We start from the raw sequence: 26,478 nt of genomic DNA, 5'->3' as shown, positions 1-26,478 counted from the left end.
CTCATTATGCCAAGAAACAGGCTCTTTTTTAAGGTTTATTTATTTTTAGAGGGGGGGGGGAGAGAGAGAGAGAGAGAGAGAGAGCAAGCAAGCAGTTTGGGGGTAGAGAGAGAAGCCTAAGCAGGCTCCATATTGTCAGTGTGGAGCTCAAACTGACAAACTGTGAGATCATGACCTGAGCCAAAGGCAAACATTTAACCAACTAATCCACCCAGGTGCCCCTAAACAAACCTTTATAAGAGAAAAATAGTTGAGTAGTAACCGACTTAGCAGAGTGGAAAAAGCTAAAATATGACTCCAATAGGACAAACGCCAAGAAGAAACAAGCCAATTTGTAGTTGAACCACAGAGAGGAGCAGAGGTTTCCTCTCTGAAGAGGCCGAATCTGAGAGGCTGGATTCATAGATAGCACATGCAGCAGAAGGCAGGGATAAGGTATCATGCTGCTGAGAGGGGATTAAATTAAAGTCTGTACATGACTGGACAGACTCCTTCAACTCCCTTATTTTTTCTAGGTTACCAGAAATAAGGCATACCACCAGTCTTCCTATTCCACTCCAGGCAGGAGAATGACAGATTTCTTTATTGGAGACTGACCAGCCCAAGACAAACGCGTACATAGAGAACTTCCTACTGGGTTTTAGTGTCCCACTGTTAAATATGAATGGGTAGCCATAGATCACTGGAAATTTGAGGAAAGCTTCTTATATGAAAGAAAAGACCAAACACCCTAAAGACAGGAATTTGGAGGACACAGAGGCAAGGCAGGAAGGATAAGAAAACCTCAACAAAATGTAATTTCTATTAGAGATGAGCACTGTATCCGTGAAAAAAAATAGAAGGATATAAAAAATGAGTGGATTAAAAACATCTTAGAAATTCTAATAGGCAAATAGGAAAAATTCACCAGGTGTGGAGGGAAATCACCCAGATAGTGGAATAAAAAGATTTAAAAAATAGAAAATAGGAGGGAAGAGATAAGAAGAGACTACATCTAAGAGTATCTGACTATGAAGAGTGTAAGAAAAGAGAACCAGGAAAAACAGAAAGGGGGAATTATTAAAGAAGTAATACAAGAAACCTTCCCATTAAAGGAGAATACAAATTTCTAGTTTGAAAGGACCCACCAAATACAATAAACAAGTTCCATGCAAAGGAACATCATTGTGAAGTTCAATCACATTTGGCAACAAAGAAAAGGTCCTTAAAGTTTCTAGAGCAGGAGTGATGGTGGCAGTGGAATACAGATCAAATAAAAAGAATCAGGCATTATAATGGACTTCTCAACAGCATTACTGGAAACAGAAGACAGTGAAGGAAAGCCTTCACATTTTTGAAGGAGAATGATTTCCGCTGTACAATATAAACCCAGCCAAACTACCTACCTACCTACTTAACAACAACAACAGCAAAAAGCTATTTTTAGGTATGCAATGGTTTAAAACATTTCTCTTTCATGAACACTGTCTCAGAAAGTTATTGGGGTTGTATTCAACCAACACAAAGGGGTATCCCAAGAATAAGGAAGACACAGAATCTGTTTCAACACAGAGATGAAGTGAAATGAAGAAGTGAAGCAGGTTCCCAGGGTGACAGTACCAGGTTGCTGGCCGGGCAGCAGGCCTACAGAAAGTTAACCAAGACAGAAAATTCCAGGAAGGTTCTCTTTAAGAAAGAAATGGATTGATGAATTATCTAGTATGTCTGGCCATATTAGGAGGAGTTTTATAAGTCTGTATAAAAGTTTGGAGATAAATTATTGACATAGAAGACTAAGTAAATGAAAAAATGGGGTTATTAACTCTGGGAAATACAAAAAGCCAAACAAGAAAGGAACTGGAATCATATTATGCTATGTGGCTCAGCTGGAAAACATATTTACATAATCATAAAAATTTAAACACTAAATATTCATTTAATCAAAACTTGTGAGATTACCGTTCTGAGAGATAAGAGGTGAGGTGGTGTACACGGGTAGTTGTGTAAGAGAGCTATATTCCTATCTTCCATAGCAGGAAATCAACTGATAATATCTAAAACTTTTTTCACAACTGTATTGAATTTATTATTTTTTATTCATCAAAGGTTAACATTTTAATCATATTAAGTGGACAGCTCAGTGACATTGTAAAACCATCACCATTTTCCATCTCTAGAACTGCTCATACTCTCAAGAGGTACTGCCTACTCATTTAATCATAGTTTCCTGAGACCATTATAATCAGAATTTCTGGAAGTAAAGGAAGCTACCCACAAAAGATGTTACATTACAAAATCATTGTGGTTTTAATTAAACCCTGAGTTATTAAAATGTAATAGTAACCAAATACTTTTCTTTTATACTCTTGATCTCCTTCACCTATTTCACCCTTCCGCCCACCCACTTCCCCTCTGGTAACCACTCGTTTATTCATTATATTTGAGAGTCTGTGTTTTTGTTTGTCTCTTTTTTGCTTTGTTCATTTGTTTTGATTCCTGACTTGTACATATGAATGAAATCATATGGTATTTGTCTTTCTCTGACTTATTTCACTAAGCATTACACTCTCTAGATCCATCCCATGTTGTTGCAAATGGCAAGATTTCATTCTTTTTTTTATGGCCGAGTAATATTCCATTGTGTGTATATATACCACATCTTCTTTATCCATTAATCTATCAATGAACACTTGGGCTGCTTCCATAATTTGGCTATTGTAAATAATGCTGCAATAAACATAGGGGTGCATATATCTTTTTGAATTAGTTTTTTTTTTTTTGTATTCTATGGGTGAGTACCCAGTAGTGGAATTATTGGATTATATGGTAATTCTATTTTAATCTTTTGAGGAATCTTCATACTGTTTTCCACAATGGTTGTACCAGTTTGCATTCCCACCAACAGTGCATGAGGGTTCCTTTCTCTCCACACCCTTGCCAACACTTGTTGTTTCTCATGTTTTTAATTTTAGCCATTCTGACAGATGTGAGGTGATATTTCATTACGGTTCTGATTTGCAAGAATGTCTAAAATTTTTAAATTAACATGTTATACTTCCAACTCTTATCTACAAAAATGAATGTAAGTGTCAGAAGAAATAGCTTAAGCATTTATAATATAAGCCTAGGGAACTGGACAGAAGGTAGTAGGGCAGGAATTGATTCATTTTTCTGATTATTATACTGTTTAGCTTTAATAAGTGATATATATGCATTTGTCATCAATCTTTCTTTTTTCCATTTTACATAAATAAAAATTAAGTTAAAAAAAGCTAAACACGACTGTAATAAAAAATGGAAATAAAACCTCTAATGGCAACTCAGTTATTATTTTGGAATACCCTAGGGGAATTCTATATCCTCAGGAAAAAAAGTGCTTAAAATTATTTAGGAAAAACATTTTTCTTGTTTTTACTTTGAAGACTTAGGGGAGCTGGGGGTAGAAGCTGCATGAATACTATAGGATTTCTTGATACGAGCATATATGACCTGAGGGTGGTAGGATGTAGCTCATGGGAAAACAATCCACCCTTCATTCTACCAGCCCTGCTAACATCACTTTGCGGATGGGAAACACTGGGCTACAATGGAAAATAAGGTCTGGTTAACCTTGTGGAATAACCTGAAAGCCAAAGACTTGGCTTTCAGTAAAGATCTGGTTATTAATTAGCAAGGGCCAATTAGAACTACCACTAGGCACCTGGGTGGCTGTCAGTTGAGTGTTCAACTTTGGTTCAGGTCATGATCTCGAGGTTTGTGAGTGCAAGCCCCACATCGGTCTCTGCTGTCAGTGTGGAGCCTGCTTTGGAACCTCTGTCTCCCTCTCTCTGCCCCTCCTCTGTATATGCACATCTGTGCTCTCTCCCTCTCTAAGTAAACATTAAGAAAAATTAGGGGCTGCCTGGGTGGCTCAGTCAGTTGAGCGTCCGACTTCGGCTCTGGTCATGATCTTGTGTTCCTGGGTTGAGCCCCATGTCGGGCTCTGTGCTGAAGGCTCAGAGCCTGGACCCTGCTTCACATACTGTGTGTGTCTGTGTGTCTCTCTCTCTGCCCTTCCCTTGATCGCACGCTCTCTGTCTCTCTCAAAAATAAACACTAAAAAAAAATTTAAAAAAAAAGAAAAATTAAAAAAATAGAACTACCACTAGGAAAAACAGTTTTGTCTTTGGCCAAGTCAAGTGATATTCATTATTCTCTCCTTTAAAAAAAAACTGTTTATTTTAATATATATAGAGAGAAAGCACACAAGCAGGAGGGGGGAGAATAAGACAGAGGGAGGGAGGGAGGACGGGAGGGAGGGAGAAAGAGAGAGAGAGAGAGAGAGAGAGAGAGAGAGAATGAATATCCCAAGTAGGCACTGTGCTGTCAGTGCAGAGCCCAATGTGGGGCTCAAAATCACAAACTGTGAGATGATGACCTGAGCTGAAATCAACAGTCAGACACTTAACTGACTGAGCCACCCAGGAACCCCATAAGTCTCTTCCTAATTCACACCAAAGCCAAGACCATCTACTAAGAGATGTACCTTTCTCAGAATCTCAGTATTGGTAGTAGAACAAAATTTCGCCACAAGTGGAGACCACATTTATTATAACACCATCAAACTATTTATTAAATACCTATTGCATAAGGTGTTCAATGAAATAAAATAAAATTGCAGGTTCCCTGTCCTGAATGTATCCTTTTTTTGGAAACCAATAATACAATTCCAGTTGTACTATACACATTATGTTGTCTCAATGTCATCAAAAACAGTGTGCCTGGGGTGCTGGGTGGCTCAGTCAGCTGAGCATCCAACTTCAGCTCAGGTCATGATCTTGAGGTCCATGAGTTCAAGCCCTGCCTCAGGCTCTGTGCTGACAGCTCAGAGCCTAGAGCCTGCTTTGGACTCTGTCTCCCTCTCCTCTCTGTCCCTCCCTTAATCACCTGATCACTCTATATCTCCCTTCTCTCTCCCTCCCTCCCTCTCTCTCTCTCTCTCTCAAAAATAAACATTAAAAAACCCCCAAGAGTGTGCCTGTTTTCTTCCCACACAGTTAAAGAGAGATGGCAGACATGAACAAATGCTGTTCTGGTAAATATTTTACCTGGTACTGGAACTGAATGGGCTGCAGTTGGTTGTCGTTCTGAGTCATCTTTCTGGCTAGGGCCTCTTTCAAGGAAAGGGCTTTATTCAACTCAACCAGTTCCTTAGACATCTGAGCTTGACGTAGAGCATGCTGAGTAGTGAAAGCATCAGAAGACCTGCTGGTCTCTGGAATGGTTTCCACTTGCTGGAAAAGATCAAGATGATGATTTTATGAGACACAAGCAATTTGAGATCCTTAGACCCTGCTTCATCAGGTTGGTTTCACAGCCACTTCTCCATTACTGGTACCCCTATTCTTTTAAAAATACGGCTTCTCATATATTTGTTTTAAACATCTGAAATGCATCGAGCCTAGCCTCTTTGCCTGTTCTCACAGCACCTTGCTTCTTACATCCTTTAACTGACTCTTAAGAGTAAACTTGCTCTTTCCTTTATTGATTGCTAACATTTCTTACTTTCACCTCATTCTAAGGGTTCTTTACAGGAGAAAGGGTTCTGGAAATGGCACTTTAGGAATGGTGGAAAAGGAGAAGAGGCTTCATTATCCCTTCACAATCTCGAAAGATTTGGGAACATAATGGTTGCCTTTGTAACTGAAAAGGGGGTGTTCACCCATCACTTAAAATAAAAATACCTTTAATCCAGAATGAAGGGCACATACCAGAGGTCACCTGATTACTTCCCATCTTTCTTCTTTCAGCATACAAAAAACACCAATACATGTTTGTTTTAGGGGCAAAAAGATGTCTCAAGGAAGCCACTGTCTAGCCTTTCATTTTGACTTTGCTCTCTAAAATTTAGCCAACATCTAATACATTTTATTTATTTTTTCTAATACATTTTATCTATTCTTGCAACTTGAACACTTAGAATATTTCCCTTGGTTCTTTTAGCCCCTAGCTAAAAGCATAAGTATGATGAGGAAAATATCTAACAAAAAGTCAGCAAGCCGGACTACAAACAAGGAATATGACATCCTTGAGAAGCCCTGTCATCCATAGCAGTCATACTATTAGAAGTGGAGTCTATCCAACTTCAGGATTTTACACAACTGGCATTTACACTCAAGATTTCTGGACTTCCAAGGTAGTCTATGGAGGATGGTAGCAATCAGGGATTCTCTTCCTCAGCCAAGTAATAAATTACAGGAAATGACACAGTTAAAGCTCCTAGTTCTACACAAAGCCAATTACTTACAGCTTCTGGTTCTACTGCAGTATCAATGGTTGCAGCAACAGCTTCATCCTGCAATGACAAATGATATTTCAGTTTAGGAAAAGACTTTGAAGTGAAGCTTACTAGTGGATTTTATATTGGTTATTTAATTTTTTTTCAAGTATACATAGACACCCTTTAAGGTGCTGGACCCATTTTGTGGCACATACATACACCCAAAACCACACATTTTCATTTCCCACCTCTTAAGAGTCTATCCTCATTATAAGGTTGATGGTGTAGTCTTTCTAAAAAGAAAAATAGAGTCACGTGGCATTTGACATCCTATTTTATACTGTATTCTTTATGTTTTTACCAAGTCTACCTCTATAATGTATAAGGTCTAGCCAGTTCTCATGGACATACCACCCTAAAAAGACATATGAAATAAAAGCCATGCAGTAGAAAAGTGAATAGAAGGAAGGGTTATTTTGTATTTTTTACAGTCAAGGTAGCAAGAGCCTACTCTAGAAGGAAATAAGTTCCATATAGGCAGATACCCCAGAGAAATGTGCTCATGAAGTCAGACAAATCTCCCTCATATATCTAAGAACGAATCAATCTTATGCAGCTATTGCAGATACTGGTTACATGAAGGGAAAGGGTAAGTAAGCGCTGATTCCCTTTCAGAGTACAATTCTTTTTTTGGGCATTGGAATGACAACCATCTAAAAGGGAAACCTAAAACCACGTATTAGGACTAATTTGTTGATAGGCTATCATATGAGCAAGCTCTCTTCTCCCCATTGGAATTTAGGCTTTATTTGGTATTGCAACATATGGATTACCACTTCTGTTTAAGTGATTCTGCAAGCCCTGGGAAGTAAGGATTTCCAGGAAGTCACATGATTAAAGAGGCCAAAGGTGAAAGAGCTACTGGCTCAATAGCAAGAAAAGAATTTAGGGTTAGCACATGGAGTCTCTGCATCAGCCCAGGGAAATCTTAAATAGTTGTTGTACCTTGAATCTCGGTACCTTTAAGGCGAGGAGTGAAGAGGCCCTTAGTAAGTGCTATTTGTAAAGCACTTCCACTATCCAGAAATTCCCAATCAGTGAGACTCAAAGAAAATTCAAAGGAAGTGCCAGTGTTCCCATATCCTTTCTCATCATGACTTACAATACTGGTGATTCTCCAAGGACCAGACATATGAACCTTCTTGAAAAACAGAGCACTTCGACATACTGTAGGTTGATGGTAACCCTTTCTTTCCTCCCATGTTTTAAGTATCAGTAAATAGACTACTTACAGACCTATCCTAGATTGGTAAAGCCTGTAATGCTGGCTTTTGGAGACATTTTCTAGTACCTTCCAGAGGGTCAGGATCGAAGTAGATGGGTTAATCTTTGAAGAAGACATGTTACTGTGGTTTACCCAATACAATTTTGGCCCAATACAATTTTATAATGTCGAAGGTTAAGCTTTGATGACATATTCTACACAAACTTGATAGGATTATGCCTTCATAATCCTGAATATAAATGTATAACAATGGGATTTATTTCAGTCTAAAAGCCTCTTTCTCTCTCATTCTCAGGCTACGATGGAAAACCTCTCGTAAGGTAAAAATATGTGATTTGCTGAAGGTGATGGTCAGGGGGACAAAGCTAGGGTACGTTGAGCTACATTAACCAGCAATGCCCTCCAATAGAAAGCTTGTTCTTGGTAGGCTGTAGGCAATCCCATTATTGGGCATGCAAAATGCTTTTTATGGAACTAGTCTTCGAGGAGGGGGTAAAAACAAAATTTGATTTTGTGGGAACTGAAAGGACTGCATGAATTTCCTCACAGGTGACTGCAGCAAGGAGGTTTGTTTGAATTGTTATTTTCAGGGAAGAAATGGTACAGGTTAGTGCTCAAAGCCCCAGGAGGAAGATTTGGGAACAATGGTTGCCCTCATAACTGAAAGTGGGTGTTCAGCCATCATTAATCCAGAATGAAGGGCACAAGCACTTACATCTGAAACACTCTGCTTTCACTGTAGTGAGTCTTAATAAAAGCTACAGGATACACTGTTGTATATGCCCAAAAAATATAGCTGGGAGGGTCTTGAAACAATAGACATGGAAACCTCTGATACAAGAGTCCAGCAGAAGCCCTGGGCCAAAGGGTTTACTCTGCCCAACTGTGACAGTGGAGGGAATCCAGGGACTCTATCAGTCCGTGGCAATCTTTAGTACCTTCTGGCTGTATGTGCCAAGTGACTTTTGGTGGCAGACATAGCGATTCTACAGAGTTCCTCTGAGTCAGCCACCACTAGCAACTTCCTTTACAGGCACACCAGGCACCAGTCATATCAGTAGATCCTCACTGCGGATGCGCCTTCTCTTATGTTATTAACTTGTTTCCATGGCTTTTCCTTCATCTTTCCCATGTGACTCAAAGCCCCAGAAATGAGATAGTGTGAAATCCTCTAAGATCACTGTGGTGTCCATGAACAATGGTGTCCTCGATCACTCTTTTGTGATCACATAAGCTTCAGTTCCAGTATGGTTCTGCAGCCTAGATTACCTTAATTCTGAGGCAGCTCAAACAAGGTGTTTATACATCAGATGTTTCAGCTACATTTAAGTGGAATTATAGTGGTGAACTTTAACCTCATGATAGCCATTCTCTGGCATGTACTCTATAATTCAGCCACAACGAGGTCCTTATCACACTCTGAACTTTCAACCAGTTTTGCTTTGGCATGTACCTTTCTCTCTGTATAGATTGTATTTTCCCTGTTGTCTTTGTGACAAACTTCTATTCCTTTTTTAGGGCCCATTGTCTTCTGTACTGACTTCCTGAATTTTCTGGGCAGTTAATTACCCGTTCTTTTGTGTTGTCAGTACCCTTTGCTCATATTGCTAATGTAAGAGGACTAAAACAGAGAGGGTTCCTAATTTTCTTTGCTTCCTTCCCTCTTCTTTGCCACCTCTCCCACTTGAGAACTTTAACCAGCAAACAAACTATAAGGGTTGCAAGAACAACTCTCGGAAACAACTGGACAGCTAGTAGGATGCGATTGACCAATGTTCTTCATTTAAGCCAGAGGCATGAAAACTGGAACAGCCTCCAATCAAAATTTTCACAGCAATTAAGGACAAAACTGCTACCTGAATCAAACCACAAGGACACACACCCCTCCCCGTCTCACCTTATAAAACTCCAATCCTGCTTCCACTCAAGGAATTACCTGGAGTTCAGGTGCTCCCTGAGTACATCAGCTTTTAATGCCCTTTTTGAATCACTTAAATTATTTTGATATTAACACAGTACTTAGCAAGGTTACATAGTTACTGAATGGCAGAATTGGCTTTAAACTAAAGTGTGTCTGGGTCTGGGGCCCAGGTTCTCAACTACTGTGGCCTGTTTGGTGGATAAATGAACTGTCCTGTTGGACTGCTCGTGGTAGTTTTGTACATCACTACTTATTCTAAAACACTGTTCTCAAGTCTTTTGGGAATTTACTCATTTAACTTATTGGAACTCATCCTAACCCTTCCTCCCACAATACTGTATGGTATTTTTAAAGGAATCTTTAAGAGTAAAATATAGGTGTAGATGATTTTGTGATACCCTTTTGACAACTCTAGAAAACAGTGAGTAAGACCTGAGATTTACCTGAGATTTTACCACCATTCCGTTAAAGTTAAAGCCTCTGCCCCAAAGCTAGAAATTACCACCAGTCATTTACAGACATGTCATGGCTTCAGAATGATGAACAAGAGGTATAATGGGAACAAAACCAACCATGGCCCCTTAACATAATATGACTTCAATTAAAAAAAGAAGCATATATATGCCCGAGGGCTAGGATAGAGAAGGAACAACAAAAATAAAAGAGGTTTATAGGGTGGAATGATTGTAGGAATTTTTCTTCTGGGAAAAATAACAAATACCTGCTGCCCAAGCCCACCCACAACTACTATAACAGTTCTAAAAATAAATAAAAATGGGGACTTACAGAATGATCATTCAGACTAATTAATTACTGGTTATAAAAGAGAGCTATGGTATTCCCTGGTTGCTCTAAGCTGTTAGAACCCAGCTTACTTAAGATCGAGGTACAGTACAAGGTCTCTTATTAAGTTAGCCTACACCGAAAAGGACAGCAAATCAATGCCTGCTGCCCATGTTACCAGGCAATTTTGCACCACGATGCTGCTGCTTCCAGTGTTTGATTAAAGTACTAAGACACTGATGTGCCATTACATATGTAACCTAGGAGTGTTCTGATTTAATTAAGTTCAGTATTCAGATCATACCCAATGATCCATGATCTCTGTCCTCAAACAGCTCACAATCTAGTTGTTTCAGCCAAAGGCACAAGTTAGATATGTCTATATGCATCTAGACAAACAAACGAAAGCGATATGTCTATCTACACCGCCCCTATTTGGCTTACCAATAGCTGGGTAATCACTTGCTGTAGGTTACGAATTGTCTCTACATTTTCTTTTAATTCCTGATCTTCCAAAGTTTCCACTAGCTTTTGAAGATCCACTTTGCAGCTGAAAGTTCAAATGAAGGAACCCAAAGGTTAATCATACTGCAAAGGCCAGAACATCGGTGATTGCATAGTAAGGTGGTATAGGTCACTAACAAACATTTGGTATAACACTTACGCTGCATGCTGCCTCAGTTCTTCTAGCTTGGCATTCATTTTTTCATTTGCTTGTTCTGTCTGCAACAGAGACCCAGGAGATCATCAGTGGCAATGACTAACAGCCTCACCTAATTATGCCCTCTCTTTTACTCCTATGGATTAAAACCAAAGTAGAAAGGTTGGCTCCTTTGCTATAATAAGAGGATTTAGTGGGCTTTGGTAATTTAGTGAGAAATGTATTTTTTTAACAGAGTCATGGAAATTAGCCCTTCAGTCAACATGAGCTACTAAAAATAACATCTAAGCAGCTGGGTCTTATGCTTGCCATGAAGCTCAGACTATGGTGTGAAGTGTGAAGCCTTAATTTCATATAGAATTTTGCAATTGGGAGAAAAAGCAATACTTCCTGGCATGCTACTCCCTGCTGTTTGCAAAAAACCCACTTACGTTAAACTGCCTCCTACACTCTACTGTTCCCTAGCCCCGGCATAAGGGCATTTAAAACATAAAAGGGCCTCACACTGAATATGAGTGGAGCTTTTTTTTTTTCCAAGTTACACTATCTGCTATGGTAGGCTAGTTTTAGTAGGAGAAAGCAAGAAAAAGGGTGAGGCACAAGAATGGTGGCAGAGAAGAAATGGCTGAGGGAGCTATGTCTTGGGAAGGGTGATTGATATTTTTCACTTTATTTTGTTTTATTTTATTTTTAAAAAATTTTTTAAATGTTTTATTTATTTTTGATACAGAGAGAGATAGAGCATGAGAGGGGGAGGGGCAGAGAGAGGAGGAGACACAGAACTGGAAGCAGGCTCCAGGCTCTGAGCTAGCTGTCAGCACAGAGCTCGACGCGGGGCTCAAACCCACGAACGTGAGATCTGACCTGAGCCGAAGTCGGAGGCTTAACTGACTGAGCCACTCAGGCGCCCCTTCACTTTATTTTAATCACAGTATCTCTAACATGCTAGATGTTGTGACAGATTTGGGAAGGACAGGTTATATAGGACTCAAATGTTGTGCTTGTTGTGACATTCTGGCAGCACATCAAACAATAAGCCTTCACAAAGCCATTATGACAGCCTTATAAAGTTCAGATGGGTATATGGCTAGAGTAACAAGTACTGTCTGTTATCTCAGCCACACTCATATATGTGTGAGACACAGCCTCTAGAGTTACTTCCAAGGCACAAAATGCAGCACTGGAGACAGAAAACTGTATATAAAAATCCTCTAGCTCCCATTTTCACCCTTTCCCTAGTCATACACAATAGATATAGAATTTGGCCCCCTTTAAAGAATCATTAAGCAGCTTACACTTCCTTGGCTAGGGAGCATGTTGATGTGCGAAGGTACATAAATTACAGATGTTCAATTGCGTTTTGGTGGAAACTCATTTTCACTTTTGACAATAGTTGTGCTATTAAAGACTGAGTTGTACTTAGACTAGCAAAAATAAAGTTAGCGACAGAGGAAGCATGCACTGACCCAGGTTACTATCAGACAGGTAGTAGGTTACAGAACTGGTGTAAACAGTTACATAGTGATCCACTATTTAGAAATGAACCATATGTAAAAGAATTAACATTAATTTCCCAGCTGTTCTATCTCACCATGGCAGGTGTTGGGACAGAGTATGAAATGTGATGACATTAAAGGAAGGGAGATAGAGAAGAACTAAAATTTTACTGAGGGGATAGTTACTTAGTACTATGGATAAAGATTAAGTAGTACTTAAGGTGACAGAAGGACCTAGTTCTTTACTCTCTGGAATTTTAGAAAAAATCTACTTTAAAATAAGATTCATGTGGATTCTTTGTGATGGATATATAGGTGCTCACACTACGATTCTTTCAACTTTTCTGTATGTTTGATCATAAGTCCATGTATTTAACCTAGAGGGGCTCCATGGGGGACATGGTAATATTAATCCATTTTTTCCCAGATAAATTGTCTCTCATAATGAGAAGCATGTTAAATATTTCAGAAACTAAAGCTAGTAAATGTCTAGATTGCTAGTAGCTTAAGTCTTGGGTCCTTACCAAAATGATCCTCTCCAACATCTGGGCTGTCTGACCAGCTGCCTCGCTCAGACCACGACTTAATTTTTCATTCTCCTCTGCCAGGGACTGATTCTTCTCCATCAGGGACTGTAGATTTTCTGATGGTTCCCCACTAAAACAAACAAAGTAAGATATTAGAAAAATACCTGTTGATAACACCTATATCAAAGGTGGATAAAAATATACCCCACAGGCATTTTAGGTTGTAGGGGATTGGTTTAAAATGAACCCCAGGGGTGCCTGGGTGGCTCAGTCGGTTAAGCCTCCGACTTCGGCTCAGGTCAGATCTCACGTTCGTGGGTTCGAGCCCCGCGTCAGGCTCTGTGCTGACAGCTAGCTCAGAGCCTGGAGCCTGCTTCCAGTTCTGTGTCTCCTCTCTCTGCCCCTCCCCCTCTCATGCTCTGTCTCTCTCTGTATCAAAAATAAATAAAACATTAAAAAAATTAAAAAAAAATAAAATGAACCCCAGAAGTCTGGGGGAAAAGTACATCCATTTCAATCTGTCCTTCCAGTCAGGTAGTATATTGAATGAATAATAAACCTATGTCTGAAATACACTGAATTAATGATTTGAGGGACAGTAATAATTCAGAACCAGAAATGACTAACCTCTACCCTTGGCTCTTAGTTTAAGATATTTCTATTTGTGCCATATAGTTAAGAAGTGAACACTAACTGTAGCTAAGATAGGTGTTCTCTCTCTTCTTCCCATCCTCAATCCCTCATTAAAGGTTAGGGAAGCAGGGAAAAGGGATGGAGGAGGTAGAAATGACAAAGCTTAGGGTGAAATTTAGCCTCATCAAAAGTCAACAACTGCCTATTTACTGAAGTTTAGGGAAATAGCATTTAAAAAGTCAGAAAGTTGATATAATGACCAGTGGCCAGTGAGAGCACATTTCACAACCCTCCATAAATAAGTGTTCCCTCTAAATGCCTGCCTTGCTCAAAACCTCTTGTTCATTTCTCTATCAATTTTAAATTGCTTAAAGTGGGTGGTGACAACAATGGTGTCCATATCAAATAGGAGTGGATGGGAGGGAATGGAGTAGCTTGAAGGAATACATACAGATAAGAACCTTTGGAACTTATACAGATTACTTGATATCATTTCCAGACCAACTGAAAAGACCAACAAGAAGTACAGTTTTATTTTTTGGTAATCTACTAGGATTAATTGTTCAAAAGCCTGGAAAATAGGACTGGTGAAAAAAGATCAGAAGAAATATGAAGATTTGAATCTGAAGGAGACTGAGGAGGAAAAATGAATACTTGTCAAGGCTATAATATAGAGGGGGAAAAAAAGGACAGGGAACATCTGTTCTCAATCACAATAAAGGATTGAAAAGGATTTCAGGAATAGATGCCCTCTCACCCAGCTTAAGACCTCCAGGAATTCTTACAGAAAACTGAGCATGCTTTTCATAAAAAACTTAGTAGCAAGGCCAAACCATAGGTCTCGTGTTATACTACTGAGAATTTACTAAGACTCTCATGAAAGAATGTTCAATTAAAATGGTGATTATAAAAATAAACTATTGGGGTGCCTGGGTGGCTCACTCTGTTAAATGTTTGACTCTTTTTTTTTTTTTAAACATGTGACTCTTGATGTCAGCTCAGGTCTTGATCTCACGGTTGTGAGTTCAAGCCCCATACTGGGCTCCATGCTGGGCGTGAAGCCTATCTAAAAAAAACCAAAAAATAAAATAAATAAATGGAGGTGCCTGCGTGGCTCAGTTGGTTGAGTGTCCGACTCGCTCAGGTTATGATCCCAGGGTCATGGGATTGAGCCCCACATTGGACTCTGCACTGAGCGCTGAGCCTGCTTTGGATTCTATCTCTCTGTCCCTCTTCCCCAGTCGTGTGCTCTCTCTAAAATACAAACAAACAAATAAATAAATACGTAAATAAATATAAAAACTGTTGGCAAATTTAGTCTTATTTTAGATTGCTCTGATATTTCCTCATGTAAATTGACAAACTCCAAAGTAATGACACTTTTAACTCCATAGCTTTTTCCCTCCTAAAAATTTCGAAGATTTTTTTAAATGGGGGAAAATACAAAGGAACACCAGTGTTTCCTCTTTCACAGGCTATTTCATTGTCTATGCTAGGAATTCAAGTTAGCTGAGCATGTGCAAATTGACAGACGCTCAAAGAAAGTCAATGCAAAAGCATTCATGACACACATTCAATAAGAATATAATCTTAAGACAAAAGCAAAAAAAAATTCATGTATATGAACTGTACATTTTGTGAAATCTTTTATGAAATGTTTCTTAAAATACACACATACATTTTTGAGAAAAGCATCTTTATTTTTCTGTAAAACACTGAACAGGTGAGTTCACTGTTTGATTCATCAACTATTTCTTAGAATCTATTACTTGTGTAGCCGAGACTATATCCTGTAGTATATTCTAGGTTAGACTAGAATAGTTTTTATTAGTTTTGTGTTCATTAACCTTGTCTTACATAAAACAGGTCTGCGCTAAACTGAAAGGAAAGGAAGATGGGTCAATTGCTTCTAAACTGGTTAAACTAGAATAGGTCTTTAAGAGACCCTTTAAGGGAACCCAGCTTTCCTCCATTTCTTTACTCAACATTCTTAAAATATTATCAGGAAACCAAGATTAAGTTACCCAAAGACGGAAATTTATAAAGAGATGAGTGGTCATCTCTGGGTGGTAAAATTATGACAGTTTTAAGATTTAGTCTTTTTTTTTATTTAAAAATTTTTTTTAATGTTTTATTTATTTTTGATACAGAAAGAGACAGAGCATGAGAGGGGGAGGGGCAGAGACAGAAGGAGACACAGAATCGGAAGCAGGCTCCTGGCTGTGAGCTGTTAGAACAGAACCTGACGTGGGGCTCGAACCCACGAACATGAGATCTGACCTGAGCCGAAGTCGGAGGCTTAGCTGACTGAGCCACCCAGGCGCCCCTTAAGATTTAGTCTTTACGCTTGTCATTTTAAATGTCCTACAAGAAGCAACATATCCCTTTCATAATAAGAAAAAAATGATTAAGAGTTATGGAAAATAAGGATATTAAAAGAAAATAAGCTCACAACTACATAAGAATAAGCTCCAAATGAAAATATGAAATGCAAAAAATAAAATCAATGTAAGTACTAGAAGGAAACAAATTCTTCTTTAACCTTGGTATAGGGAAAGGCATTCTAATTATGAATCAGGATCCAGAAGCATGAGAATATAAACACCATACCCACTTTGGAAAAGAGTTTGGTCGTTTCTTAAAAAGTTAAACATATGACCCAGAAATTCTACTTCTAGATATCTATCCAGCAATGTCTATACAAAAACTTGCAAGTAAATGTTCATAACAGCATAATTCATATTAGCCAAAAAGTTGACGGGTGGCTCAGTCAGTTAAGCTCTGACTTCAGCTCGGGTCACGATCTTGTGGTCAGTTGAGTTTGACCCCCACATTGGGCTATCTGTTGTCAGCACAGAGCCTGCTTCAGGTCCTCTGTAACCCCCTCTCTCTGCCCCTCCCCCACTTGTGCCCTCTCTCTGTCTCTCTCAAAATAAGTAAACTCTAGAAAATGTTTATTTTTTTTTTAAAGTGGAAAATAGCAAGTGTTTGGCAAGCATATGAAGAAATTCAAACATTTGTGCACTACTGGTAGGAACGCAAAATGGTACAGCCACTATGTAAAAAATATGGCAGTCTAATTTAAAAAATTAAAAAAAAAGACTTACTATATGATCTAGCTATTCCGCTTCTGGGCCTACACCAAAAAAGAATTGAAAGCTCGGTCTTAAAACACTCATGGCAGCATATCCACAATAGCCAAAAGGTGGAAGCAACCTGAGTCGAATGAAGGATGAATGGATACACAGCATGTGGTATACAGATACAATGGGACATTATTCAGCCTTTAAAAGAAAGGAAATTCTGACACATGCTACTACATGGATGAAACCTGAAGATATTATGCTAAGTGAAACAAGACAATCACAAAAGGACAAATATTGTATGATTTCACTCATATGAGGTGCTTAAATAATTAAATGAAAGTAGAATGGTGATTGCTAGGACTGAGGGGAGAAGGGAAATTGGGGTGTTATTGTTTAACAGATACAGAGTTTCAGTTGTGCAAGATGGTGGTGATGGTTGTACAAGACTGAATGCATTTAATGCCACTGAACTGTATACTTAAAAATAGTTAATATAGTGAATTTTATTTTATGTATCTTTTACCACAGTTCTTTCAAAAAGGGCCAAAGGATCAAAAAAAAACCTGATAGAAAAATGAGACATATGAACAGACAATTCACCAGAAAAAGACATAAAAGTGGCCCTGGAAAAAAATGCTGAGATCCACTGATAAAGAAATGAAAATTAAGACAAGATACTGAGATAGTATTTCTCACCTATCAGATTGGCAAAAAATTGAGAAGTCCAACAACACATTCTGCTGGTGAGATTGTGGGGAAACAGCACTGTCACACCCTGCCACTGGGAATAAACATTGACATAACCCTTTTGGAGGGGGAATGTGGCAATATTTAACAAACTCACACATGCACTTACCTTTTGCCTCAGCAATCCCACTTCTGGAAATCTACCCTGAAGATAAGTTACTAATCATATGAGAACTGAGAATAACACAAGGTTATTCACTGTAGTATGTTTGTAATCACAAAATACTGGAAACAAACCTAAATGCCCATACATAAGAAAGAGGATGAATTAGTATGTACAGTAAGAGAAGCATGCAGCTGTACAAAAGAATGAGGAAGGCTTTTATAAACTGATAAGAAATGATTTCCAGGCAATGCTGAAAAGAGCAAAGCCACAAAGACTATCTATAGCATATTACCAGCCATATAAGAAGAGGATATGAAAAAAAAATAGGTATATGCTCATTTGTAGAGGAGAAATATAGGAAAGCTAGACCAGAAACTAAAGAGATTGGTTCAATATGGAGGAGGGACAATAGTGGTATAAATAAGGGTGCAAAATGGGAATAGGGTAGTAGGGATGAAAATGGAATGACATTTCACAAAATATATTGTGGTAAAAACATGTTAACATAAAATTTACCATCGTAATCATTTTTTAAGTATACAGTACAATAAAGTGTAATCACATTATTGTGCAATGGCTCTCTAGAACTTTCTCATCTTGCAAAAAAACTGAAACTCCATAGTCATTAAACAACTCCCTGTTCCCACCCACTCCCTCCGCCAGTCTATTCTTTTATAGTTTTCTGCCATTGCTTTTATTTCTACACTGTTTTTCACCTTTACCTGTATGCACATAGACCTTTGCCTATGTTTTCTTCTAGTTCTGTTGTGGGTTTTTCTTTTTCTTTTTTTAATTGTGGTAAAAAAAACGTATAAAACTTAACATCTTAACCACTGTTAAGTGTACAGTTGAGTAGTTGTAAGTATATTTAGTTATGAAACAGATTTCCAAAACCTTTTTATCTTGTAAAACTGAAGCCCTCTGCCCGTTAAACAGCTCCCCTTTTGCCCTTTCCCACCCCTAATCCTGGATCACCACCATTCTACTTTCTGCTTCTATGAATTTGACTAAGTATCTCATATAAGTAGAATCATACAGTATCTTTTTGTGATTGGCTTATTTCACTTAGTATAATGTCCTCAAGTTTCATTCATGCTGTAACATGTAATAGGATTTCTGTTCTTTTTAAGGCTGAATAGTATTCCATTATATGTATATGCCACATTTTGTTTATCCATTCATCCGCTGATGGACATCTGTGTTGCTTCCCCTTCCTGGCTATTGGAGGTACTGCTGCTATGAACATGGGTCTGCAAATCTCTCTTTAAGACCCTGCTTTCAATTCTTTTGGATATATACCCAGAAATGTTTTGCTGGATCATGTGCTATGCCTATTTTTAACTTTTTGAGGAACCTTCATACTGTTTTCCATGGCAGTCATACTATTTTATAATCCCTCCAACAGTGCACAAAGGCTCTAATTTTTCCACATCCTTGCCAACATTTGTTATTCAGTTTTTTTTTTTTTTACTATTAGCCATCCTAATAGGTGTATGGTGATATTTCAATGTGGTTTTCATTTGCATTTCTCTGCTCTCAGTATTTCTTCTTTGTATAACTTTGACTCTTAAAGCATGATAATATTTTCTATACCCTTTGCATACCTGAAATATACAAACGAAACCAACCAAGACATAGGGGGAACCCAAAATGGAATACAAACCGTAACTGTGAGAAACAGTATCTTGCCTGGACACTCTAAGCCTAAAGACAAAAAGAACTGTACATAAATGCTGTAATCTAGTTCATAAAAGTGTTTCTCACAGGGGTATGGGCTAGCAATTCTGAAAATACTGTATGTGTATCCTGGAACAGAACAAATAAGTAAATAGATTGCAGATAATGAGAGCTTGTGTCTCACTGTTGGAAAAAGAAGTTATAAATAGGGGGAGGAGGAAGGGTAAAATGAACCCTGTAGTGTTGGACTGAAATCAAAGGTATTGGTATAAAATCATGGCTTTTAATATATAGAGAGACAAATATAAAAATATAAATAATGAGCATATGTGTACACTACTAGACATACAGATATTTCCTTTCTACCCACTGAGAGGGCCTAGAAGCAGTGACACCCCAGTAACAACAAGCATACCCAGCACCCAGATTGGGTTTCTAAACACTATTTTCAAATAAAAAAAAATCAGGGCTCTTTTGAGATATTGTTGATTCTACAACTGGGGAAAGGAAAATACAAAACGGGTGTGAAACATTTGGTACAAATGCTTAAAAACTAGAGGGTGAAAAAAAAACTAGAGGGTGTATTTGAAGAACAGAAGAACCACCCTGAAGGAGTGCCTATTGGACAAAGCACAAACAATCTGAGTAATAAAATGAATAATGATAGCATTGGATGTTAGCACATAGACTCAAATAAATACCCATGAGTCTATATGGATATAAATAAGTAATCAAATACATGAGGGAGAAGAAACCACTCTTCCTCACAGTAGAATCCCAATTAATAAATTTCGGAGGCCAGAACCTATGCCCGTTCTCACATCAGGCTGCCTCAAAGCTAAGTAGTATGTTTGGCAAGATCCCTACCTTGATGCCAAGTGCTACCAGAAACTTTAGTCTATCAGGGAAAAACAACCATCAGAAGAAATGGCCTCTGCAAGAACATACATGTAAAATTAATCCATGACTCTTTAAAAAATTTTAAAAAAGTGGGGGCACCTGGGTGTCTCTGTTGGTTAAGCATCTGATTTTGGCTCAGGTCATGATCTCATGGTCTGTGAGTTCAAGCATCACGTTGGGCTCTGTGCTGACAGCTCAGAGCCTGGAGCCTGTTTCAGATTCTGTGTCTCCCTCTCTGTCTCTCCCCGAATCACACTTTGTCTCTCTCTCTTTCTCTCAAAAATAAGTAAACATTAAATTTTTTTTAAATAATAAAATTAGTCTATGACTCTTACTTTATAGATCCAGGCAGTGTACCTCCATGGGCTTGTAGCAACAAGATCTGTAGCTGTTGTACCTGGAAAAAGCAAAGAAAAACAGTAAGCTGATCACCAGTCAAAAGCTACTTATCCCTTCTCAGCTAAATTACTACAATTAGCCATAGAGTATTTATACTCAATACCTATGAAATCTAAGGCATATCTTAGGCCTTACAGAGATCATCAAGGTTGACAATTTAGTGATAAAAGTACAAACAGCACTATATGAATAGCTAGTACTTAGAACAGGAGTTGTTCCTTTTACCTAAGCATACATCTTAATGACTTTTTACTGAGTTTCTATTTTTAAGACGAAGTTTCTATTTTTTTTTTAGATTGGGGTGCCTGAGTGGTTCAGTCGGTTAAGCCTCTGACTTCAGCTCAGGTCATGAACTCACAGTTCATGGGTTCAAGCCCAGTGTCAGGCTCTGTGCTGACAGCTCAGAGCCTGGAGCCTGCTTTGGATTCTGTGTCTCCCTCTCTCTCTGCCCCTCCCCCACTCACACTTTGTCTCTCTCAAAAATAAATAATCATTAAAATTTTTAAAAAATTTTAAAGTTTATTTATTTGTTTTTGAAAAACAGAGAGAGAGAGAGAGAGAGAGAGAGAGAGAGAGAGAGAGAGAGAGACAGACAGACTCAAACACTGGGCTCAAACCCATAAATTGCAAGATCATGACCTGAGTCCAAGTTGGACACTTAACCAACTGAGCCACCCAGGCACCTCTTAAGCATCTATTTTTTTTTAAAGCACACTCAGCCATGGGCTAGGTAATGTGAGGGGGATACAAGAATAAACTCTAGTGTTTTATTCTCAAGTTTATAATCTAGTTCACAAAGACAAGCCTATGGCCTGAAATAGTAAGAGATAATACAAGACAGAAGATGTGAATTCATAAAGTACGGTTAAGTACTTTAGGGCTCTGAGAAGAAGCAAATATTAATAAAATTCCAGAACAGTCAAAAGTAGGCTTCTTGGGACTGGCTCTTAAACCAGAGTACATGCACATTCATCCTCTCTCATTCCCTCCTATGATGAAAGAGGAGTTGTTCCGCCTCTGTCTCCTTGCTTGTGCTTTGAATCTCAAACTCTTCTTGCCTCCTGATGAATCATACTGTTATCCTCTCTCTCTTCTATATTTCTACGTCTCCCTTTCTACAGGATCCTTTCTATTAAGATTAAAACATGTTCAAGTCTCTTCCATATTAAAACAAAACAAAAGCACCCTTCTCATTCCCACTTCCTATCTCTTTTGCCCGATTTCTCTCCTTCACGAAGTTTGAGAACACATTACATACCTGTTGCCTCCACTTCCTTTTGTTCCTCTCTCTCACCTGTTCAGCCTATTAGAATATGATTTCTGCCCACAGCACCCACTGACATAACTCTTGCTTAGGTCACCAATGATCTGCATGTCACTATATCCGATGTGCATTTTTCAGTCTTCATTTTACTTGACTGTTTGGTAGCATTTGGCTTACCAGATACCATCCTTTCCTTTTCCTTCTACTCTTCTAGTTGATCTTCTAAGGCTCTTTCTTGGTTAATCTTCACACTAAGTGTCCTTTAGATGATAAATCCTCAAAGCTCAATATCAGTCTTCTTGCTTTATGCTCTCTCCTTAAAGTCTCATCTCTAAGTATGGTTTCAATTACCATCTGTAAATGGGGGATTCCCAAATTTATCTCAAACACAAATATTTTTGAATTTAGGGCTTTATATTCAACTATGTACTTAATTAATATTTTCACTTAGCTGTCTGCTATCCCCAAACCTGGTCCTTTTCTAGTGCACTCAAGGTCAGTGAACATGCAGCTTCACATGCCAGAAATTTGGTTGTTGAACCCTCATGCCCTTATCTAAGCCACTGGTCATTTCTCTCCATCACCATCACCACCACCCTAAGTCTAAGCCACCATTTAGTTCTCTTAGACCACTGTAGTAACTTCTTTTTAAATTTTTTTTTAAAGTTTATTTATTTATTTTGAGAGAGAGACAATGCGAGCAAAGGAGGAACAGAGAGGGAAGGAGAAAGAGAATCCCAAGCAGGCTTCGCGCTGCCAGCGCAGAGCCAGACACGGTCATGAAACTGTGAGATCATGACCTGAGCCAAAACCAAGAGCCAATGCTTAAACAACTGAGCGACCCAGGTGACACACACTGTAGTAACTTCTTTAAGTGGCTTCCATGAATCCATTCCACTATAATCCATTTCCACACAGCAGCCAGCCCATCTTTTAAAAACATTAATTATCAGTATTACCACCCCACTTAAGATCATTTTTAAGATAGTCGATGAGGCCTTGATGAGGTCTCTGCTTCTTCTCTAGTCTCATATTAGAATACCCTTTCCTGACTCCTTCCACTCTAGCCACTCTGTCAGTTTTTCAAGGGCACTATATGCCTTCCTAAATCAGAACTTTTCAGACTTGGTATATGTCTGGCACTGTTCTCAGTGCTTTCCATGTATTAATTCATTTAATCCTCACAAAAACCCTATGAAGCAGGTATAATTATTCCCATTTTATAGATAGGGAAACCGAGGCACAGAGAACTTGCCCAAAGTACATAGCCAGTGAGTTATAAAGGCAGGATTTGAATGTGGGCAGTCTGACTGCAGTTTAAATGCTCTTAACCACTACGCTTTGTTACATACGCTTTTTCTTCTCCCTGGATGCCTCTTTCTTATTTTCTTTCCTTCTTTTCCTACTCAGTCCCTGCGATCTCAGCTTACATGTTGCTATCTCAGGGAAGCTTCCTAAGCTTGGATATTTAACAGATGACTTTGTTCCATAATGTCATAGTACCCTACATAGCACACTATCTCATTTAAAAATGATATGTTGGTATGATTACGTGTTTGGTGTTTGTCACTCTCATTAGGCAGTAAGTTCCACGAAAGCAGAAACTGTGTCTGCTTTGCTCAACAAAGTGTCCCAACACAATACCTGGGACATAATGGTATCACTACATATTTATTGTTGGAATGAATGACCAAATAAATGACTAGGAAGAAGAGCGTTTTTGGCAATAGAAATACACATGAAAGAAAATGGAGGGGCAGAACTGAGTATGGTATTTTATAACTGAGATGATACTGTTAACAGGTAACTACTTGTATTTTGTACAGTGACCCCTAGGAGGGAAGGAGATTGGGGAAAAAAAGGGAAGGGAAGCTTCAGACTCACTGAATAGTAGCTATCATCACCAAGGAGGAAGGACAGAAATGGAGTGAGCACTAGACAGTTGGGAAATACTAGATTCCCAATGGAAAGAGTACCTTGGAAAGTAAGAAAACTTGACCCCTACAAGCCTGGGTTTATCCAACTACTCACCTTCTCATCTCCTCTACCAGAGCTACTGAGCTGTTACACAACCAGTTATATTTATACCACCACAAATGCATGCTCCTAGTCCACTACCTCTTCCATTTCCATGATTTCAAGCCTTTGTGGTCTCTTCAGTCCCTCTACCCTATTATCTGGTTGCTTGCTCTTAGAAGATGACCTTGTTTCCAACTACACCGAGAAGTTTAAAGAAGTTAAAATCTCTCAATTTTCCTTCTCCTCCCTCTAAATTATTGTCACTGTATTCTTCCTATCCCAATTTTGTTTCTTCTAGTCTTGGTGGCAGGTATCCCCTCTAGAGTCAAAAGCAAATCCCACTTTATTTGTGCTCAGGATCTCAACTTACTTGGAGAAGATCCCTTAGCAACTAGTCCCCATACTCAGTTTTAGTCTCTCCCAACTGGTTCTTTCACTTGTTCAAGTCTCTTCCATTCTTTTAAAAAAATGTTTATTTTATTTATTTTGAGAGAGAGAGAGGGTGGGGGGAGAAAGAGAGAGATACTGTGTGAGCAGGGGAGGGGAAGGGCAGACAGGGAGAGAGAGAGAGAGAGAGAGAGAGAGAGAGAGAGAGAGAGAATGAGAATATCCTAAGCAGGCTCCATGCTCAGCAGAGCCCGATGCAGGGCTTGATCCCACAAACCGTGAGATCATGACATGAGCCAAAATCAAGAGTCAGATGCACTGACTGAGCCACCCAGGCATGCCCCAAGCCTTTCCAGATTCTGAGTTGTCAGCACCCACAGACTGCACCATCATGACCTGAACTAAAAGTCAGATACCTAACTGACTGAGCCACCCAGGGGCCCCGCCTCTTCCACATTTTTAAAGACAAACAGACCTATATCCTTTGACCCTTGACTACCTAGCTATTGCTTTCTTTCATTTTGCCTTCTTGAAAGAAGAGCCTACCAACTTCTTCCACTTCCTTATCTAGCATTCACTGTCCATCCTACAACAGTCTGAAGCTCTTCTCACTGAAGTCACCAATAACCTCCTTGTTGATTAAAAAAAAAAGCCAATGGACACTTTTTAGTCTTTATTTTACTTTACACTTCTTTATAACTTTGTACTTTTGCTGGTCCTTGAAACTTTCTTTCCTTGTCTTCCATGATATCACTGTTTTTCTTCCTACCTGTTGGCTCCTTCTTAGTCTCTCTTTTGTGTCTTCCTTTTTTTCCTCATTCCTTAAAAACTGCTGTTCCCCCAGAGTTCTGTCTTTGGCCTTCTTCTCTTCTTGGCCATTTACTCATTCAGCAAATATTTAGTGAGTACCTTGAATGTGCCATTGGATCTCATCCATTCTATAATAATTTCAGATTCCATCTAAATGCTAATGGCTCTCAAATCTGTATCTTCAATTCAGACCTCTCTACATTAAACCCAAATTGCCAGCTATGTTTGAACAACTCGACTTACATGTTCCCCAAGTTCCTCAAGTTCAAAGTGCGCCAAACTGAATTTCATCATTTCCATTGTGTCTGGATTCTTTCACATAACATTATTTTTATGAGATTCACCCATGTTTTTCACTGTGGTTGCAAATAGTTAGTTTTTTGTTTAATTTTCCCCCTTGACCCTGTTTTTCCTCCTGTATTCCCTGACTCAATGATTGGTGGTACTACCATTTTAATCAGTTGTCCAAGCAAGAAACCTGAGAACAACCTTGATTCTCCCTAATGACCCTTCCACATCAAATTTGTTACCAAGCAAGCTCTAGGCATTCTACCTCCTTGGGTTCTTTTCTTTCTAATTTGTACCCTCCTCTTTCTTTCTTTTTTTTTAATGTTTTTATTTATTTTTGAGAGACAGAGAGAGACAGCGTGAGCAGGGGAGGGTCAGAGAGAGGGAGACACAGAATCTGAAGCAGGCTCCAGGCTCTGAGCTAGTGGTCAGCACAGAGCCCGATGCGGGGCTCGAACCCACGAACCATGAGATCACGATCTGAGCCGAAGCCAGACGCTTAACCGACTGAGCCACCCAGGCGCCCCCTCTCCTCTTTATTTCTACAGCTACTGTCTTTAGTGTAGGCCATAGTTCTCAACTGGGTTATTATGATAGCCTAGAGTAGATCTGTGGGGGATATGTTCCACGACCCCTGGTGGATGCCTGAAACTGTGGATAGTACTGAACTCTATATATACATGCTTTTTCTCATACATACATACCTATGATAAAGGTTCATTTATAAATTAGGTGAGTAAGAGACTGACAATAACTAAAAATAAAATAGACCAATTATAATAATATACTATAATAAAAGTTGTGTGAGTGTGATCTCCCCTCACAAAATATCTTATTGTAGTGTCCTTACCCTTTTCCTTGTGATGATATGAGATGATAAAATGTTTGTGTGGTGAGTGTCTAAGTGAGGTGAATGACATAGGCACTGTGATGTAGTGTTAGGCTACTATTAACCTTCTGACAGTACGTGAAGAGAATCACCTGCTTCTAGTCCATTGGTGACCACAGGCAACTAAAACTATGGAAAGTGAAATCATGGATAAGGGGGGTACTAGTGTAATTTGTTTTCCTACTTCATGTTATACCTACTTCTAATCTACTTTCTGTATACTTGCTGGAGTGATCTCCCTAAAGCACGCATATCACCATGTAGCCCACTTACTTAAAATCTTTCAATAGCTTCCCACAGCTTTCTGGTTGAATTTCAAATTCTCTTAAGAGGTCATGTAAAGACTTTTGAGATCTGATTCT

General features: G+C 38.9%; 1 protein-coding gene across 1 annotated transcript in view; it reads right to left on the bottom strand.

Annotated features, from left to right (window-relative positions):
- Positions 1-26,478, bottom strand: part of KIF4A (kinesin family member 4A) — a 123,905-nt gene that overhangs the window by 47,135 nt on the left and 50,292 nt on the right. Inside the window, exons 9-14 of the mRNA XM_029929997.1 lie at positions 20,396-20,457; positions 12,909-13,041; positions 10,892-10,950; positions 10,672-10,777; positions 6,266-6,313; positions 5,067-5,252 (exon numbers count right to left, since the gene is read on the bottom strand). Coding sequence (XP_029785857.1) covers positions 5,067-5,252; positions 6,266-6,313; positions 10,672-10,777; positions 10,892-10,950; positions 12,909-13,041; positions 20,396-20,457 — 594 coding nt within the window. The remainder of the gene's footprint in view (positions 1-5,066; positions 5,253-6,265; positions 6,314-10,671; positions 10,778-10,891; positions 10,951-12,908; positions 13,042-20,395; positions 20,458-26,478) is intronic.

Source organism: Suricata suricatta, chromosome X, assembly GCF_006229205.1.
Source record: "Suricata suricatta isolate VVHF042 chromosome X, meerkat_22Aug2017_6uvM2_HiC, whole genome shotgun sequence".
Classification (NCBI taxonomy): domain Eukaryota; kingdom Metazoa; phylum Chordata; class Mammalia; order Carnivora; family Herpestidae; genus Suricata; species Suricata suricatta.
Note: the sequence above shows the minus strand (reverse complement) of the source record. Positions and strands in the feature narration are given on the sequence as shown.